At 40.1% G+C, this 18,497-nt stretch overlaps 1 protein-coding gene across 1 annotated transcript in view; it reads right to left on the bottom strand.

Annotated features, from left to right (window-relative positions):
* The window catches only part of STAM (signal transducing adaptor molecule), a 68,373-nt gene extending 49,876 nt beyond the window's left edge, over positions 1–18,497 (bottom strand). Inside the window, exons 1-2 of the mRNA XM_030832380.2 lie at positions 18,283–18,497; positions 2,165–2,249 (exon numbers count right to left, since the gene is read on the bottom strand). Of these exons, the coding sequence (XP_030688240.1) occupies positions 2,165–2,249; positions 18,283–18,322 (125 nt within the window). The 5' untranslated portion in view covers positions 18,323–18,497. The remainder of the gene's footprint in view (positions 1–2,164; positions 2,250–18,282) is intronic.

Below are 18,497 nucleotides of genomic sequence, written 5' to 3' on the forward strand. Positions count from 1 at the left end.
GTATGGAAGACAGGGGAGTAACATGGTCAGAGTTGTCATATGGCCACCGGCTATAAGAACTGGACAGAAAAGAGATGGAAACAGAAGGAAACGCCAGAAGGTTAATTCACTAGGCTAGGCGTGGTTAAGGATGGCTCAAGTAAAGTGGGGCCAATAGACGTAGAGAAGAAGGAACAGACACATAACACACAGTAACTACTCAAACATCAACTAAATTAAGGAACTAACCAGGCTGGAAAGGATGCAAAAACAACAAAGGGGATGGTCAAGGCCACAATCTTCGGAACCTGCCAGAGGGAGCACATTACGTACTACAAAGGGCTTGAGTGACGGGGTGGAAAGGACTTAAACACAAACTGCCCCACCTGGTTTGACCAATGTTCAAGAACTTAACTAAGGAGACTCTATGACATCAATATCGTGAGAGATATTATGGAGGCGTGCTGACAGAATTTAGTAAAAAGCTAAATGCAGAGGAGAGTCTGAGGCTTTAGGTGTGAATGAAAGAATAACCTTGTCATTAACAGAGACAGGGGACAAAGGAGGGAATGTAGGTTTAAAGCAAAAGGAGACATGAGTTCAGGATTCTAGATGTGAGGCCGCGGCTTATGTAGTGTGATGTTCAGAAATTATGCTGCATCCCCAATATTAGTGCTTGAGTTAGGGATTCAGAGCTAAAACTACAGATGTCACATAAAGAAATTTGAAAGCTGGGAAATTTCAAAAGAAAAAGTATCAGGTAAAAAAATGGATCAAAGAAAGTTTAAGGAACTATCTCTATTTAGAAGGGAAGGAAGAAGAGCCAGAGAAGGCACCATCAGAGAGTTAAAATTACCACCAGAAGAATCAAGCAGAATCCAGCAGTGCTCCCAAACATTCTTCACATTAAAGTACGTAAATAAAACAATATTTGTGTGGCACAAAGGGGTAAATGTGGCTACTAATAACTGGACGTTATTAGCCCAGGAATGAAGGAAACCATTACTCTGTACATCAGTAAATCCCTTTGCGGCACTGATGAGAAAGCCCTGTAGTACCAAAAAGTCTGTATGCCAGAAAGTTTACAATTCTATTTCCCTAAAACTGTCTCTCTTTCAACAGTCACTGATTAGTTGGGTCGAATGGGCACATGTGACAGAGAAGAAAAGAACACAGAAATAACCAAAAAACTTGGTAATTGAGAAATCACTGATGACTTTAAAAATCAGTGGGAATGAAAACAACCTAAATATCCATCAATAGATGAATGGATGAAGATTTGGGGAATACACACACACACACACACACACACATATATAATATTCCATTGGATATATATATCCATTGTGTGTGTGTACACACACACACACACACATATATATATAATATTCCATTGGATATATATATCCATTGTGTGTGTGTACACACACACACACACACACACACACACACACACACACACAATGGAACACCACTCAGCCATAAAAAAGAATGAAATAACACCATTTGCGGCAACATGGATGGATCTAGAGATTATCATACTAAGCGAAGTCAGAAAGAGAAAGACAAATATCATACGATATCACTTATATGTGGAATCTAAAATACAACACTAATTAACATATCTATGAAACAGAAACAGACTCACAGACATAGAGCACAGACTTGAGGTTGCCAAGGGTGGGTGGGGGGAGGGAAGGACTAGGAGTTAGGGATAAGCAGATGTAAACTATTACATAGAGAATGGATAAGCAACAAGGTCCTCCTGTAGAACACAGGGAACTATAGTCAATACCCTGTGATAAACCACAGTGGCAAAGAATATGAAAAAGAATATATGTATAACTGAATCACTTTGCTGTACAGCAAGAATTAACACAACATTGTAAATCAACTATACTTCAATAAAATTTTTTTTAAAAATCAGTGGGAAAAGTTAGATTTCAGAAGGCAATTATGGACAAGGGAGAATAATTAAAGTATCAACATTGTTACCAGTCATGTTGTCCCTCCTGGTTACAGGGAGTAACCTAAATGGGATGATTCCTCAAATCTCACTAGCAAAAACATTCTCTTTTTAAACTAAATTGTGATTGTAGTATGCTTTACCTTCTAACTCTTGTTTCATTCATGTTAATAAACAGGAAGAATAAATAAAAATCCTTTGAAACTTTGCAACACTTACCCAGTGCGAGACTGACCGACTTTATCACAAATATCCAAAATGAGGCCCCAATCCTCAGCAGTATTCATCTCACTGGTTGCTTTCTCTGTATATTATAAAAAGAAATCGCAGACACATTATTTTTAAAAATCTTTACAAGGTAAATGATCGCATTCAAATTACCAAACTGTAGTATAATCAAATATCAACAAATCACAATAGTTGTCAACACCTGGTTAATGAAATATTTAACTCCGTCTTTAAAAGGAGGTAGGGCACCCTTATTACCTATCATAATTATTTTCCCCATTTATACTTCATTTGTTTGTTACTTAGTATGAAAAAAAAATAGGCCACTGATTTTTTGTTATAAAAATACACCCGCAGGCGCACACACACACGCGTGCGCACAAATCTATCCCTTTCTGCACACAGAAAGACTAAAATAAGGAATATTTTCATTCAAATAATTCTTAGCTTTACTCGCCAGCAAAAGAGCATGACTAGGCACAGATCTCTAACAAAATGTTTCAGGTAATTAAATTAATTAACTATCTAGTTTTGCTGATTCTGTTGTTGCGGGGGTGGGGGAGCGGTGCTGAGCAAAAGAAAACCAAGCTTTAACTGAATATTTTCCCTTAAATAAAAACTTGACAAGTTGAAAACAACAACAGAGGTATGGCAGATTGAACCAAATCACCTAATTTAGATCCCTTTCTTAATTACAATAAAGGGACTTTTTTCTTCTTTAACACAAACACACAAGGATAAGGAAAACATGAGAAGCAATAACAGCAACAATATCTCAAAAGCTACAGGACAACATTGATACATGGTAAACTACTTAGAAGACCCAAGAACGGTGAATCCTGTATTGGCAGTAAGAAAAAAAAGCTTAAGAACCAGCTCGGTGCTTTGGGACAACCTAGAGGGGTGGGATAGGGAGGGTGGGAGGGAGGCTCAAGATGGAGGGGATATGGGGATATATGTATGCATATGGCTGATTCACTCTAACACAGTATTGTAAAGCAATTATACTCCAGTAAAGATCTATTAAATAAATAAATATTAAAAAATAAAAAAAGAACCAGTCTGTTGAATCCTCAGAAAATTCAAGTACTCATAGCAGAAAGAATGTCTGCAATTGAGAATGAAGAAGAAAAAGAGGACCTCCAAGTTAGCAAAATCGGTTAATGCTGTTTGCAATGTAGGTAGTCCCTACTTTGCTTCCTTACAGGCTCTAGCAATCACCTCTCCCTCTCTGAGCAAATGTGTGATGGTTTACTTTCTGCAGGTAAAGCAAATTTCTTTTCTAGACAAGGAGATACCAGGTATAGTTGAGACTTAGGCACCAAAAATAAGCAATTACTTCCATTTTCCAGTCCAGCATGTAAGGAGCTTGGAAGTATTCACTTCATCCTAACAAGTAAAACAGTAAACAAAGTGAAAAGTCAACAACTCTTCTTAGATGCCTCAGAAGTGAGGTCACAGGGCAAACTGCTGCCCCCAAAATGAGACAAACAGATAGGTGGATACACAGAATCACAACTTAACAGAGCAGAAGCCCCTGAGCAGAAACATCTCCAGGAACCAGTACCAGGGCACAAAAATCTAAACTGAAACTGACAAACTGCCAGAGGAGAAGTGTGCACAAGTCGGAGACTTAAAACTCCAGAGAAGCCTAGGCTTTGGGGAGCCCCCACACTTTATTTATTTATTTATTTTGCGGTACGCGGGCCTCTCACCGCTGCGGCCTCTCCCGCTGCGGAGCACAGGCTCCAGACGCGCAGGCCCAGCGGCCATGGCTCACGGGCGCAGCCGCTGTGAGGCACGTGGGACCCTCCCAGACCGGGGCATGAACCCGTGTCCCCTGCACCGGCAGGCGGACTCTCAACCACTGCGCCACCAGGGAAGCTCCCCCCACACTTTTGTGAGCTTTTCTTTTAAAAATAAATTTATTTATTTTTGGCTGCATTGGGTCTTCGTTGCTGCGCGCGGGCTTTCTCTAGTTGCTACGAGCAGGGGCTACTCTTCGTTGCTGCGCATGGGCTTCTCATTGTGGTGGCCTCTCTTGTTGCGGAGCAAGGCCCCTAGGCGTGCAGGCTTCAGTAGTTGTGGCACACAGGCTCAGTAGTTGTGGTGCACAGGCTTAGGTGCTCCACAGCATGTGGGATCTTCCCGGTGCAGGGCTCAAACCCTTGTCCCCTACACTGGCAGGCAGATTCTTAACCACTGCACTACCAGGGAAGCCCTTTTGTGAGTTCTACTTCCATGGGTTCTCCCAAGTTCTCAAGGTGAATATCACAGAAAATTTCTCCTATTTTTTCCAGCAGGGGGAGAGAAACTGATAATTTTGAAATACACCAGAGTATTCTCTTCTTAACAAGGCCTACTCTCAAGAGAAATAATTTTACCAGCCCCTAACTAACTAGAGTTTTATCAGAGATTAACCCACCTGGGGGAAGGGAAATCCCAACGCTAGCCTGCTCTAGCCTTCTACGTGGGAAAAGGGGAATATCCAACTCCAGCCCACTGTAGCCATCCCGTCCCAACTTAAGGGAGAGCAGCACACGAAAATTCACTCCCCGGGGCAGAGGCTCACTGAGCCCTAATCACAGGACTATCAGTACCTGATCCTCACACCACTAAAGGCTGGTGTCCCTTCATCTAGTACATCGTCTCCAGCTTCCAGCAAGCCACATTCTGTAATGCAAAGACCACCGTTGGAAGAGACCAGACTAGCATCAGAACCAGACTCAGACATGACAAGGATGTTGGAATTATCAGACCAGAAATTTTAAAGACTATGATTAATATGCTAATAAGAACTCTAATGGAAAAAGGAGGTAACATGCAAGAACAGATGGACAATGTAAGCAGAGATATGGAAATTCTAAAAAAGAATCAAAAAGAAATACTGGAGAAACGAATGTCTTTGATGGGCTCATCAGCAGTCTGGACACGACTGAGGCCAAGAATCTCTGAGCCTGAGGATATGTCAATAGAAATTTGCAAAACTGAAAAGCAAAGAGAAAAAATGACTGGCAGGGGGGAAAAAACTGCAACAGATTATCCAAGAATGAGGGATACTATAAAAGCTGTAACAAAGGCATAATTGGAATACCAGAGAAGAAGGAGAAAAAGAAATGGAAGAAATATTTGAAGCAAGTATGACTCAGAATTTCCCCAAATTAATGTCAGACACCAAACCACAGGTCCAGGAAGCTCCAGGAACACCAAGCACAATACCTGTCAAACAAACCAACCTCTACACCTAGGCATATCACATTCAAACTGCAGAAAATCAAAGATAAAGAAAAAATTAAGAAGAAGCCAGCAGGAAAAAACACCTTTCCTATTCAGAAGTAAACATAATGGTTACACCTGACATCTCAGAAACTATGCAAACAAGGAGAGAATGGAATCAAACAGTGTGGAGAGAATGGAATCAAACACTGTGGAGAGAAAATAACCACCAACCTAGGATTATACACCCTGTGAAATTATTCACAAGGAAAGGAGAAATAAAGACTTTTTCATACTAAGAAACATTGAGGGAACCCGTTGATAGCAGACTGGCTTTGCAAGAAATGTTTTAAAAAGTTCTCCAAGGAGAGGATACAGGAGACATGTATACACGTGTGTGTGTACGTATTTGTGTGTGTGTGTGTGTGTGTGTGTGCAGGCGTGTGTATAAGTGAAATGAATCACAGCAAGGACACCAGGAACAAAAGAGAGAAATTAGGAATAGTTTGCTACTAGAAGGTGAGTTGTACTACCAGTGAAGTGGTACAATGTTATTTGCAAGTGCACTTGGACTAGTTGTAAATGTATATTGTAAATTCTGAAAGTAGGAAAAAAAGGATAACTGATATGCTAAAAAAAGAGAGAAAATGGAATCATATAAAATGCTCAGTTAAAACCACAAAAGGCAGGGGGAAAGTGTAAGAAACAGGAACAAAGAACAAGGGCTACAACTAGAAAATTGTAACAGATATGGTAGATATTAGTTCAACAATATCAATAATCACTTTAAATGTTAATGGTCTAAATACAGACAGAGATTGTCAGAGTGATCAAAAGATGAAATCCAATTATATGTCATCTACAAGAACCCACTTTAAATATAAAGATACATATAGATTAAAAATAAAGGGATGGAGAAAGATATACCATGCTAACACTAATCACGAGGAAGTGGGAGTAGCTGTATTTCTGACAGAGCCAACCCTGGAGCAAGGAAAATTATCAGGGACAGAGGCATTACATAATAGTAAAGGGATCAATTTTCAGAGAAGACAACAATCCTTAACATGCATGTGCCTAACTACAGACTGTCAAGATAACTGAAATAAAAAGTAATGGCACTGCAAAGAGAAACAGATGAAGCCACTATTATAGCTGGAGACTTCAACACCTCTTTGTCAGAAATGGACAGTTCCAGTAGACAGAAAATCAGTTTAAGGATATAGTTGAACTCAACACCACCATCAATCAACTAGATATAATTAACATCTGTAGACTATTTCATCCAACAACAGCAGAATACATTCTGCTCAAGCTCACCTGGAACGTAACAAAACAGACCATATTCTGGGCCATAAAACACACCATAACAAATTTTAAAAACTAGAAATCATACAATGTCTGCTAACAGGCTACAATGGAATTAAACTAGAAATCATTAACAAAAAGAGCTGGGAAATCCCCAAATATGTGAAGATTAAATAACACACACTTGTAAATAGTACACAGGTCAAAAACCGGAGAAATATTAAAATATTATGAATTAAACAAAAATGAAAGTACAACCTATCAAAATTTGTGGGAGGCATTTGATATCAATGCTTAGTGGGAAATCTGAATTTATACATCAGAAAAGAGAATCTAAAATCTCTAACATAAACTTCCCCCTTAGGAAAATAGAAGAGGAAATTAAATCCAAAGTAAGCAAAAGGAAAAAATTTAGAGCAGAAATCAATGAAATTGAAAACAGAAAAGAGAGAAAAATCAGTACAATCAAAAATTGGTTGTTTGGAAAGATCAACGAAATTGATAGACAGGGTAACCAAAAAAAGAATGAGAGAGAAAACACAAATTATTAACATCAGAAATGAAAGAGGGGACCTCACTACAGATTTCATGGACATAAAAAGGCTATTAAATGAATACTACTATGGGTGAAGAGCCATGAAAGAATCATGGGAGCCTCCAATCTACAGCCAGTCAGTCAGAAGCACAGGTAACCTCCTGGACTGGCACCTGAAGTGGGGAGTGAAGGCAGTCTTGTACGACTGAGCCCTTAACCTGTGGAATCTGATATTCTCCCTAGGTAGATAGATAGTGTCAGAATTGAGCTAAATATGTGGGATATCTAGTCAGTGTTCACTGAAAACTGAAAAACTTCTTGGTGGTGTTGAATAAAAGCACACAGTAATTAACAACAACTCTATGCCCACAAATTTGATAACCTAGGAAAAAATGGGCCAAGTCCTCAAAAAACACATTTGCCAAATCACAAATAAGAAAAGACAGACAATCCGTATAGGCCTATATCCATTAAAGAAACTGAACGAGTAATCAGTAACCTTCCAAAATAGAAAGCACCAGGCATAGATAGGTGCATTCTACCAAACACTTAAGGAAGAAATTATACCAATTCTCTACGATCTCATCTAGAAGACAGAAGCGAAGAAATACTTCGTAACTCATTCTATGAGGACAGTATTACCCTAGTACTAAAACCAAAGACATTAGTGGAAAAGAAAACTACAGTCCAATATCTCTCATGAAAATATCAATAGATGCAAAAATCCTCAACAAAATATTAGCAAATCCAATGCAGAAGAAAGCAACTTAGAACAAACAAGAGCCTATGTAAGAGGGAAAAAAACTTCAAAAAGAAGTAACTGTTATCTTCTGAAACAAAAACTACACCAAAGCAGAAGGCAACCTGTCTTGACTGGAGCACTGTAATGCCAAGAACAGATATGTTAAAAGACAGCACCTCCAAGATCTTCACTAATATTTACATGCTTTTTAACCTGAGATGGTTTGGGGGTAGAAAGTCTGATCCCTACCAAGATTCTTACCTATAATGATAGGTCTTGGTGATGAGATAACGAAATTCCTGATCCCCTATTCCCCTCAATGCCCTGCTACCTCGTTCAACAGGCAACACTTACTTCCCCATTTTGACTTATTACTGAGAGCTGGAGGTCAGTCATAGCCAGTTTAAAAGCAGAAAATACAAACAGCCAACTCTGTCCAAATTCTTTGTAGGTTTGCAATACCTGAGCCATATCATGGTCCCAAGGGCTATAGCAACACCTACCCGTTAAGTCACTGCCATGGAGAACTATCCATAGAATAAATAATAAGGCGGCAGTGGGTGATAACCAATGGGTAGTGGCAGATAGGGTACCTATGTCCAATTACCCTACCATTTTCTAAAAGCAGATTATTCACACAAATTAATTCCTGTTAAGAATTAACACAAATGTCCAAAACATCTGAGATCATGGTAAGGTGACTTATTTGCAGGAAATTACAAAAGCTGGACAGATATTCAACAAAATGGAATAAGTTTCTAGTCTAGGCCAGACCCTATCTGAAGTAGCTCAGACTCTAAAAACGGAAAATGAAACCAACAGATAGAGACCTGAATATATATAGAAAAAATATCACACACAAAAAATACAAAGCCTAAAGCAAATTGAAAAAATGGTAAACACCTGGGAGGAGAGAGAATGAGTATCAGGAAAGGATTCTTAATATATTTAGAAACTAAGACAGAGGAGAACAGGATTAAAAATAAACTCTTATTTCTATTTAAGTGAATACAGTAAAGTTATGAAAACAGAAGAGAAATATAAAGAATGTAGGCTGGCTGAAATAGAGACTACTTTGTGAAAGGCAGGAAGCACTCTAAGACCCAAAATACAAAATGAGGCATCTGTATTAATTCAAGAAACACCAGAAAGCCTAGAAAATCTTGAGCAAGGAAACAATCTGATCAGAGCTGGACTTTTAAGAAAAAAATGAATCTGTTGCCAAAAAGGAAGAGGGAAAAGAAGAAAATATAAGGAGAAACTTAACATTACTCTGGAAACTAAATGGTTTACTTTGAAAGCAAATGTTTAAATGCTGTTTAATTTGTTCTTGCTGGCAGGTATGCCAAGAGGGTAACTGAGTCAAACTGACCTGTTCAAGCTTCCATAATTGTAAATCCCTTGAAAATAACAATTTCTATTTTGGGTAATTCTTTCAATGTTCATGCTTTCAGCCTAAATGCTCAATAAATAAGAAATCTAATCATGTAACTGCAATGTGAATCCATAAACGTCATAGAAACATGGACCTTTAATAGCATCTACTTCAATGGTTTTCAAATTTCACTTTTCAATGCAGAAACCCTCTACAATGTAATTCTGATGCTGACTACACAGAGTTAGCACACACTTCACAGGTTGAGGGCACAGAACTCCCCAAGTCTCCCCTCACTTCAGACACAGAAACAAGCTCCAGGGTTTCCAGCCACATGCACTTCTGACCAACTGGCTACAAATTCAGGGGTTTCCACTATCCCCTCAGGTTCGATAATTCACAGAACTCAGAAAAGCACTTATAATTACAGTTTTATTATAAAAGATACAAATGACAACCAGCCAATGAAGAGAGACACATGGGACTAGGTCTGGGAGGATCTCAAATGCAAAGCTTCTGTGCCCTCGGGACTCACCATCCTCCTGGCACATCAGTGTGTATCACCAACCAGGAAGCTCAACAGAGGTTCAGTGTCCAGAGTTTTTATTGGGGTTTCATTATGAAGGTATAGTTGATTGAATGATTGGCCACCTCCTAGAACTCAATCTCCAGGCCTCCTCCCCCTTTCTGGAGGTCTAGCTGATATCGTGTGACTCAAAGTCCCAGCCATCTTTATCAAAAGGTTAGTCTTTTTGGAGCCACCAGCCCCCATGCTGAGTCATCTCTGTAGCATAAACCAAGGTATTGTCCCAGGAACCCACCATGAGTTAGAAAGACACTCCTATCACTCAGGAAATTCCAATGATTTACAGGTTCCCTTCCAGAAAACAGGGACAAAGATTAGTAAAATTCTTTATTATTCAACAATCTCTTTTATATAAAATATTTGTCTTAAAGGAAACCAATATATGAAGTAAATTCAAGTGGCATTGCTCTAATTTAGGAATCCCAGAGCCCTATCCCATAAACTCCCAATACCTCTGAAGCCCAAGAAGACTGAGTGAGTCATCCTGAACAATATCCTCCAGTCTAACACTTACAGTCCACAGATTCAGCATCCACAGGTCAAAAATAGTCAGAAAAAAAATTCCAAAAAGTTCCAAAAAGCAAAACTTGAATTTTCTGTGTGTGGGCAACTATTCACATAGCATTTACATTGTATTTACAATTATTTATATAACATTTACATTTTATTAGGGGTTACAAGTATTCTAGAGATGATTTAAAGTATATGGGAGGGGTGGGGACTTCCCTGGTGGCACAGTGGTTAAGAATCCACCTGCCAATGCAGGGGACATGGGTTCGAGCCCTGGTCCAGGAAGATCCCACGTCGCGGAGCAAATAAGCCCGTGTGCCACAACTACTGAGCCTGCGCTCGAGAGCCCGTGAGCCACAACTACTGAGCCCGCGAGCCACAACTACTGAAGCCTGCATGCCTAGAGCTTGTGCTCCACAACAAGAGAAGCCACCACAATGAGAAGCCCGTGCACCGCAATGAAGAGTAGCCCCCGCTCACCACAACTATAGAAAGCCCACACACAGCAACGAAGATGCAACGCAGCCAAAAATAAAAAATTTTAAAAATTTAAAAAGTATATGAGAGGGGAATTCCCTGGCAGCCCAGCGGTTAGGACTCCGTGCTTCTGCTGCAGGGGCCGCGAGTTTGATCCCTGGTTGGGGAACTAAGATCCCACATGCTGCGACACAGCCTAAATAAATAAATAAATTAAATAAAGTTAAAAAAAATAAAAGTATATTTGAGGATGTACGTAGGTTATATGAAAACATTATGCCATTTTATATAAGGGACTTGAACATCTGCAGTTTTGGTGTCTACGGGAGTCCTGCAGATATTGAGGGATGACTGTACTTCATCTTAGAAAAAGGAAAGCAAGTTATCACTTTGATCTGGTAGTGCGCTTAATTCATCATCCTCACTGACTGGTAGCCAAGCAGATTTTTTAAAAGCTTAGTGCATTCTTTAAAAAGAACACACTTAAATCTTAAAACCTATCACTCTGTTTAAAAATAGTTAAGCTTATTAAAACTTAACTTATTAAAAAGTAAATAGTTAACTAGAAATGACAAGCTTATGTCTGTTAAAATACAAATTGTCTATTATCATAACTAAGGATGATCTGAATTAAGGCAAACCCAGGAGTGTCTGGTACGGTCATTAACAGATACTATGCTAAACATTCTCCTATGCACAAACAGGATCAGGATCTGACTCAGACTTATATACACAGATCAGAAATGCAACCCATTTCAGAACGCTAAAATTGTTCACATTATTTATTGATGCTGCCTCAAGATCAAGAGCTATAGCAGTTCTTCTACATTGTAAAATAACAAATACTTTTTACATCAGAAAAGTATAAACTACCAGTAGCAGTTCAACATGGCTTTGTGAATAGCAAATGAATTCAAAACTATTTATTTTCCAAGACAAAAACACGGTATGTGGGAAAATAACACACACTTGCTTCTAAAGAATTCGAAGCTTCATAATAATCTCATTTTATCCTCAGATTATCCTTTTCCTTCTACCCAAAAAGAGGAGATTGAGAAATTTGCCTAGCAGTACCCAGAAAAATCACACACTGAGTCTCATTTGAATTTCAGTAGTCTTCTCAATGGATTGAAGCACTTTTTTCTGATAAGCAGCTACTTTTGATTTTCTCAAAATTTATGACTGCCAAAGATTTGGGGAGGTAAGAAATGCTGAGAGGATGACTGCCCATCACATTCAGGCTATAGGAAAAAGACTGTCATTCAATCAGTTTGGAGACATAAAAGTTCATCAAAAATGGCCAATGGAAAAAGCAAGTCTTAAAGAAATTACCCTCTTTTTGAGATTGGAATCAATTTTTCAAAAACATTTGTTTCACCAAATATCCCTATCCCTCCTGACCACTGGAAATTCCACTGGAAGAGCAATCTGAAGCTCTTCTAACCAGAAAGTGAAGTAGGTGTCAAAGGAACAGCATGAAAGCATCTCAGAAAAGAGCACAAAATAGAAATGAAAATCTAGACGCATTAGAAAGAAGAGCTTACAGGAGAAGTAAAATAGGTACAGAAGAAACAATGAGCACAAAATTTCTTAACCCAGTGGATATCAGACCTTTAACAGACCTGTATTCTAGATTTTTACATTTTTCTCCTGAGGATGTTTTTACAGTAACTGATTCCAGTCCTTAGAATCTGAGTAGCCTCTAAAGGTTCCGAATGTACTACATGGCAGGTACTGGGCTAAGTGCTTTCCGTGCATCATCTCCTCAAAACAACCTTAATGGGGACTAATGAAGAGAAAGGTATGGCAGCTCAGAGGATCCACAGATGAAAAAGCCGTGGTGTAAGACCAACAAGGAAATATGCCTTGAGGAAAAGAGTGGAGACTGAAGAGGTAAAAAAAGGAGCCACATGCTACAAGGTCTTATATGCTATGTTGAAAAGTTCAAATTCCTGTGAAAAGCTGTAGATTCACTGAACTATTTTAATCAGAGGAGCCATATGATTACATTTACATTTTAGAAATATCACTGTCACCTGGAAAATGACTGGAGACAGACTGGAGGCAGGGATAACAGAGCTACCGGACTCTCCTAAGAGAGCAAGCTAAACTTGCTGGGCAGTGGCGATGAGAACAGAAAGGATGGGAGGCCTGAACGGACGGACAGATGAATGGACTCAAGAGCTATCAGGAAGAGAAGCACACAGACTATGGCAGCACCAGAATCCTGGAGGGCAAGTTCAGGGTGGCTGGGACACAGCAGACAGTATATATTTGCCATGGGGATGTAGAAAATTACAACTACAGAATTTAAGAATGACTCCCAGGTTCTTGACATAGCTGACTAAGTAAACTGAAGTACCAGTCATGAGAACAGAGGAAAAGCAAACTTGAGAAGAGAAATTTGAATATGAGTTTGAACATGCTGAATTGGAATATTCAACTCCAATAAAGAGTTAGAACGTCCTGTGCTTTTTAAGTGTTCCTCATAGCAACTCCTTGAGGTAGACATTTTTATCCCTATTCACACAAGTGGAAGGAAAACTCAGAGGGGTTCTGTACTTGCCTATGTCCATATTTTGCCCACTTACTAAGAGCAAATGCTGCACCTGCAATTTTAACCCAAAGCCCAAGCAAGGTTTTTCCATCACACTAAACTGCAGAAGAAGAATGTGACATTGACATTTACGAAGATGAAACTGGTTGTGGTTTGATATTGACTGGGCTAGCAACACAGACTAAAAACATGTCCAATTCTATAGGCTACGAGCCGGTCCAAAGTAGTGTGACTAGGAATGCAATGTAGTATAAAAACAAAGACATGATGATTTGGTAGAGGCAGGGTAATGATTCAAAGATGCCTCTTTGGTTTCAAATCAACATAACTAGAACATTATAAAATAACTGCATAATGAAGGAAGAACTAGACTGGAAAGATAAGTTCAGTTTTCTGATAGATTGATTTTTTAGGTGATACTAGAACACCAAATAGATATGCAAGACCGGAAAGATAGCAAGATATCAATAACTCATCCTTTAATAAATACTTATTGAGTGCTTACTATGTACCAGGAACTGTCCCTGAAGTACTAGGAATAGAAATGAAAAGTTCTTGTCCTTATGGAGTTTACATTCTACACAGGTGGCAATCAATCAACCAACCAATCAATCAATGTGAGGTAGCTGAGTACTATAAAGAAACAAAATGGAACAAGGACACAGAGACGGTAAAGATGGATATTTTTTACAAAAGGTAATCAGGGAAAGCCTCTCTTAGAAACTCTTCTGAACAGAGTCTTGAATGATGTGATGGACATCAAGACCTTCACATATACCTGGGGGAAAAATAACCTAGGCAAAGAAAACAGCACAATATAGATAGAGAGGCAGGAGTGAGCTTGGCATATTCAGACCCAAGAAGCTTAGAATGAGAGAGAGTGTTTGGAGACTGTCATCATATCAGAGACATAGGAAAGGCCAGACTATGGGCCACACTAAGGAACTTGCATTTCCCTGTAAGTGGGATCGGAAGCTCCTGGAAGGTTCTGAGCAGGTAAATGACAGTACCTAAGATTTTTAAAAGATCACTGACCTTTGTAAATGAGAACTGATTGTAAGGGGCAAGAGTAGTAGCAAAGAAGCCTTCTAGAAATCTCCTGCCACAGTCTATGAAAGAGAGAACGATGGCTGGAGTAAGATAATAGTGATGTGAGACGGAGAAGTGATGAGATTCTGGATATATTTTTAAAGTAGAGCCAGAAGATCTTGCTGATAGCATGGATATGAAGCGTGAAGGAAAAAGAAGAATCAGTGATGACTCCTAGACATTAGAGATGAGTGGCAGTAAATACCAACAGTGCCATCTACTGAAACAGGCAAGAGTGAAGGAATGAGCAGGTTTGGGGAAGAAACCAAAAACTATTATCATCTCTCTATCCCATATTAAAGATAAAGAAACTGAGGCACAGAATATCTAAGCAACTAACCCAAAGAGTCACACTGCTGGGAAGCAGCAAACCTGGTAATTGAGTTCAGGCAGTGTAGCTCCAGAGTCTGAATTCTTAGTGCAAAGCTAAATTGCCTCCTAAGACTCCAAGGGGAAAAAAAGTCTCAAAAAAGATGTTCTAGAACTGAAGATTTGGAAGTCACAAAAAGGAGAAGCCAAAAAGACTAAAAAAGAGCTAAGCAGAAAATCAGAAAAAGTTTGGTGTCCTGGAAACCAAGTGAATAAAGTACATCAAAGAGGAATGTTAACAGATCAACAAAGAAATGAACTAGGAATTGACTGATGGGTTTGGCAAGACAAGTCACCATGGACTCTGAAATAAAAGCTTGATGGAATGAGTTATCTTCATAATTTAAGAGTTGAACTTAGCAAGAAATATAACATCCAAAATGAGATTCATGTATTCAGTAAGTGTTTACTAAATGTTTATTAGTGCCAGAGACTGGTCTACGTGTTAGGGATACAGTAGTGAACAAACCAAACAAAAATGCCTGTCCTCATGGAGCTCACATTCTAGTAACATATTTAGGCGCTTCTTCAAAGGAAAAGTGATCACCAGTATTTTATCTCTTTATATGAAATGTTATGTGGTATATATCAGTATGTAAATTTCCAATTTACCATTTCACTTTATTGATGAATAAAGCTAAAGGCAATTAATTTTGAAGTAGTAAAACTATACGCTGTTAAGTGATAAATATATCAAGTGAGTTAGTGGGAGTACTTTAATATCACTGACATACTCACTGACAAAGTAAGAAGAAATATTGTTAAATGTATTCTACATACTATATTCTACATGCTAGTGAAAAAGTTTAAATGGGAGTCTATTGGACTCTGTCCAAGGATGATTTGCTGGGGTCTCCGGCAGGTCTTCTTAGATAAACTTTCACGATATTTTGATACATGGATCATGAGGAGAGAATTGATCCAAACACTAAAACCTAACTTTAAGAAGTAAGCTTTTCTGGGAGTTCCCTGGCAGTCCAGTGGTTAAGACTCCACGCTTTCACTACCGAGGGTGCGTGTGGGTTCAATGGGGAACTAAGATCCCGCAAGCCACACAGCAGCGTGGCCAAAAACAAACAAACAAACAAAAGCAAAAAAAAAACAAACAAAAAGTAAGCTTTTCTGGAGCAAAGCAATGTTCCTACACTCAAGAAGCTTACCGTCTACAGGCCCAATGGACACGTTCTCAATTCAACAAACTTTTATTAAGCACCTACTCTGTGGCAACCAATAAAAGAGTTCAGGGGCTTAATACAAGATATAACTATCTTTAATGCGAAATAATTTGGTAAAGACAAAAAGTGTTGCAGGAGTTTTGAAAAGGGTGGAGATTACAGTAGGCTAGAGCAGTGTTTCTTAACTGGAAACTATTTTGTGCCCCCAGGGGACATCTAGCTATGTCTGGAGATGTTTTAAATCATAACTGGGGTTTCGGTGGGGAGAGGTGCCACTGGCATCTAGTGGGGACACGTCAGGGATGCTGCTAAACAGCCTACATTGCAGAGGACAGACGCCCACGATAAAAGACATTTATCTGGTCCAAACCATCTGCAGTGACGCTGATAAGAAACCCTAGGTTAGAGTAATAAGGAAATGACTCAGGTATGAGTTGGATTCTGAGTTGACTTTTAATCATAAGTAGGTGAAGAAAGGTAGAAGAAATAATACAAGCAAAAGTATAAAAGCAAGAAGGAGCCTGTGTCTGAACTGGGTGGTGTAGGTACTGGGAAAGGTGTGACATTAAGAATCCAATGGAAATGTGGGTTCAAAAGGCAACAGGATATAAAAGTGATTGGGTAATTGGAAGCTAGATTACATACGAACATGAAAACTAGATCAAGGTGCTGGAAACAGAAGAAGAAGGTGTTAAGAAATTGTTTTACTTTAAGCATTTGCCCTGGAAGTTAACGTGGTAAGTTACACACCTGCTTGAGAGCAGCAGCATGCTGCTTACTCATCGCTCTCTTATGTCACTGAGCAGTGTCCTGTAAACAGTGTGTGCTAACTGCCTATTAAATTAAATGTAATTTCCAAATTAGTTATTTATTAACTATTACTAGTCAGCTCTAAAGTTCCATCCACTGCTAAGATTCAGGACATTCATTTAAACTGGAACCGAAGAAAGCTATCATTTAGTCGCTGCCCACCATACAAAGGCACTGTAGGAGGCCCCGCTACACATACTATTCCACTGAACCACAAACAGAATGCGTCTTCCCTCTCTTTAAAGACAAGGATGTTGGGACTCAAAGGGCTCCAGTAACTTGCCCATGATTCCACTCTGAGCTAGGCAGCGGCAGGGATGGGACTGAACCTTTTTCTAGTCTTAACCCAAACCTTCAAGCTTCAGTGGCAGGCTGTAAATTAGAGTTAAAAAGAAGATTCAAACCTTTTATCATTAAGATATACAAAGACATGAAAAGCAACTCCATTAGGGTGTCCTTATTCTTCTTTACTCTAGCAATTAGGCACGGTATTTAACTTGCTTTCACTCCACACGTGTGCGCCCCAAATGCTAGGAGCATTCAAATCACCCCAAAATTCTCTCCCTGAAAACTCAAACTCCTGTAATTATTACCCTCAGACCAGGAAAACACACACACACACACACACAAACTAACCTGTTGAATTGGTATGATCAGTACCTAAAACCGATGACTCAGAAAACCAAAAATAGACCATTTCAAATTCAGAACAAATTAGCATTTTCGGATCCCAGGTCCTCTTCCACACTTAAAGTACTGAGACCTACCCAAGGAAGGCAGCCCAGTGTCTCCGGCCCCCGTCACTGTGTGACGTCTACACTGTTGCCAAGTATTCCATCTTCATCATTCTCTCCCAAGATCTCTGACAGTCCACCCTGAACCAGAAGCTCTGTCCTCCCGCTACACTTCTATCACAGATTTTAAAGTCCCCTAAGGAAGCCAACCTAAAACATTCCCCTAGTTCTAGATGTCTGACATGTGTCCCGGGAAACACTCTATCACAGGGCTTATCATCCTACGCTAGCGAAGACTCCCTAGCTCTCGACTCTGTCCTCCCAGAAGCACCGTCCCAGCACCAGCTCCCGCCCCAGCTGTTCCTCCGCGGCCTTCGTCACCCACCTCTCCAGCAGTTCTTTCGGAACCCACAGCCCCAGCTCAAGGCCCGTTTCCCAGGCTCTCACAGTCCCCTTTCTTTCCAAGAGGATGCGCCGAGCCCCCAACCTCCTCCAAACTCTTACAGAAAGAGCCTCAGGGAAGGGGCAGGACTCGCCCGGCCCGGGGGTCCAGACCGTCCGCCAGGTGCGGGCACAGAGGGCTCGCGGTCCGCCGGAGGTGGACAGGGGGCGGCAGAAGCACCTACCGACGTCCTGATCGAAGGGATTGGTGGCAAAGAGAGGCATCTCCACTGCGTGCTGAGGTGTCCGCAGGGACTCCCTCTCGACACCGCGGGAGTCAGGGTACCACCGAGGAAGGAAGGCTCCTCAGACAAAAACAGCGACCGAGACAGACCCCCAGGGCTCCGCGACAGCTCCTCCTCTCACCGACACCCAGCTACCGCGGCGTCGGCGGCGGCGA

Source organism: Globicephala melas, chromosome 2 (assembly GCF_963455315.2).
Source record: "Globicephala melas chromosome 2, mGloMel1.2, whole genome shotgun sequence".
Lineage (NCBI taxonomy): Eukaryota > Metazoa > Chordata > Mammalia > Artiodactyla > Delphinidae > Globicephala > Globicephala melas.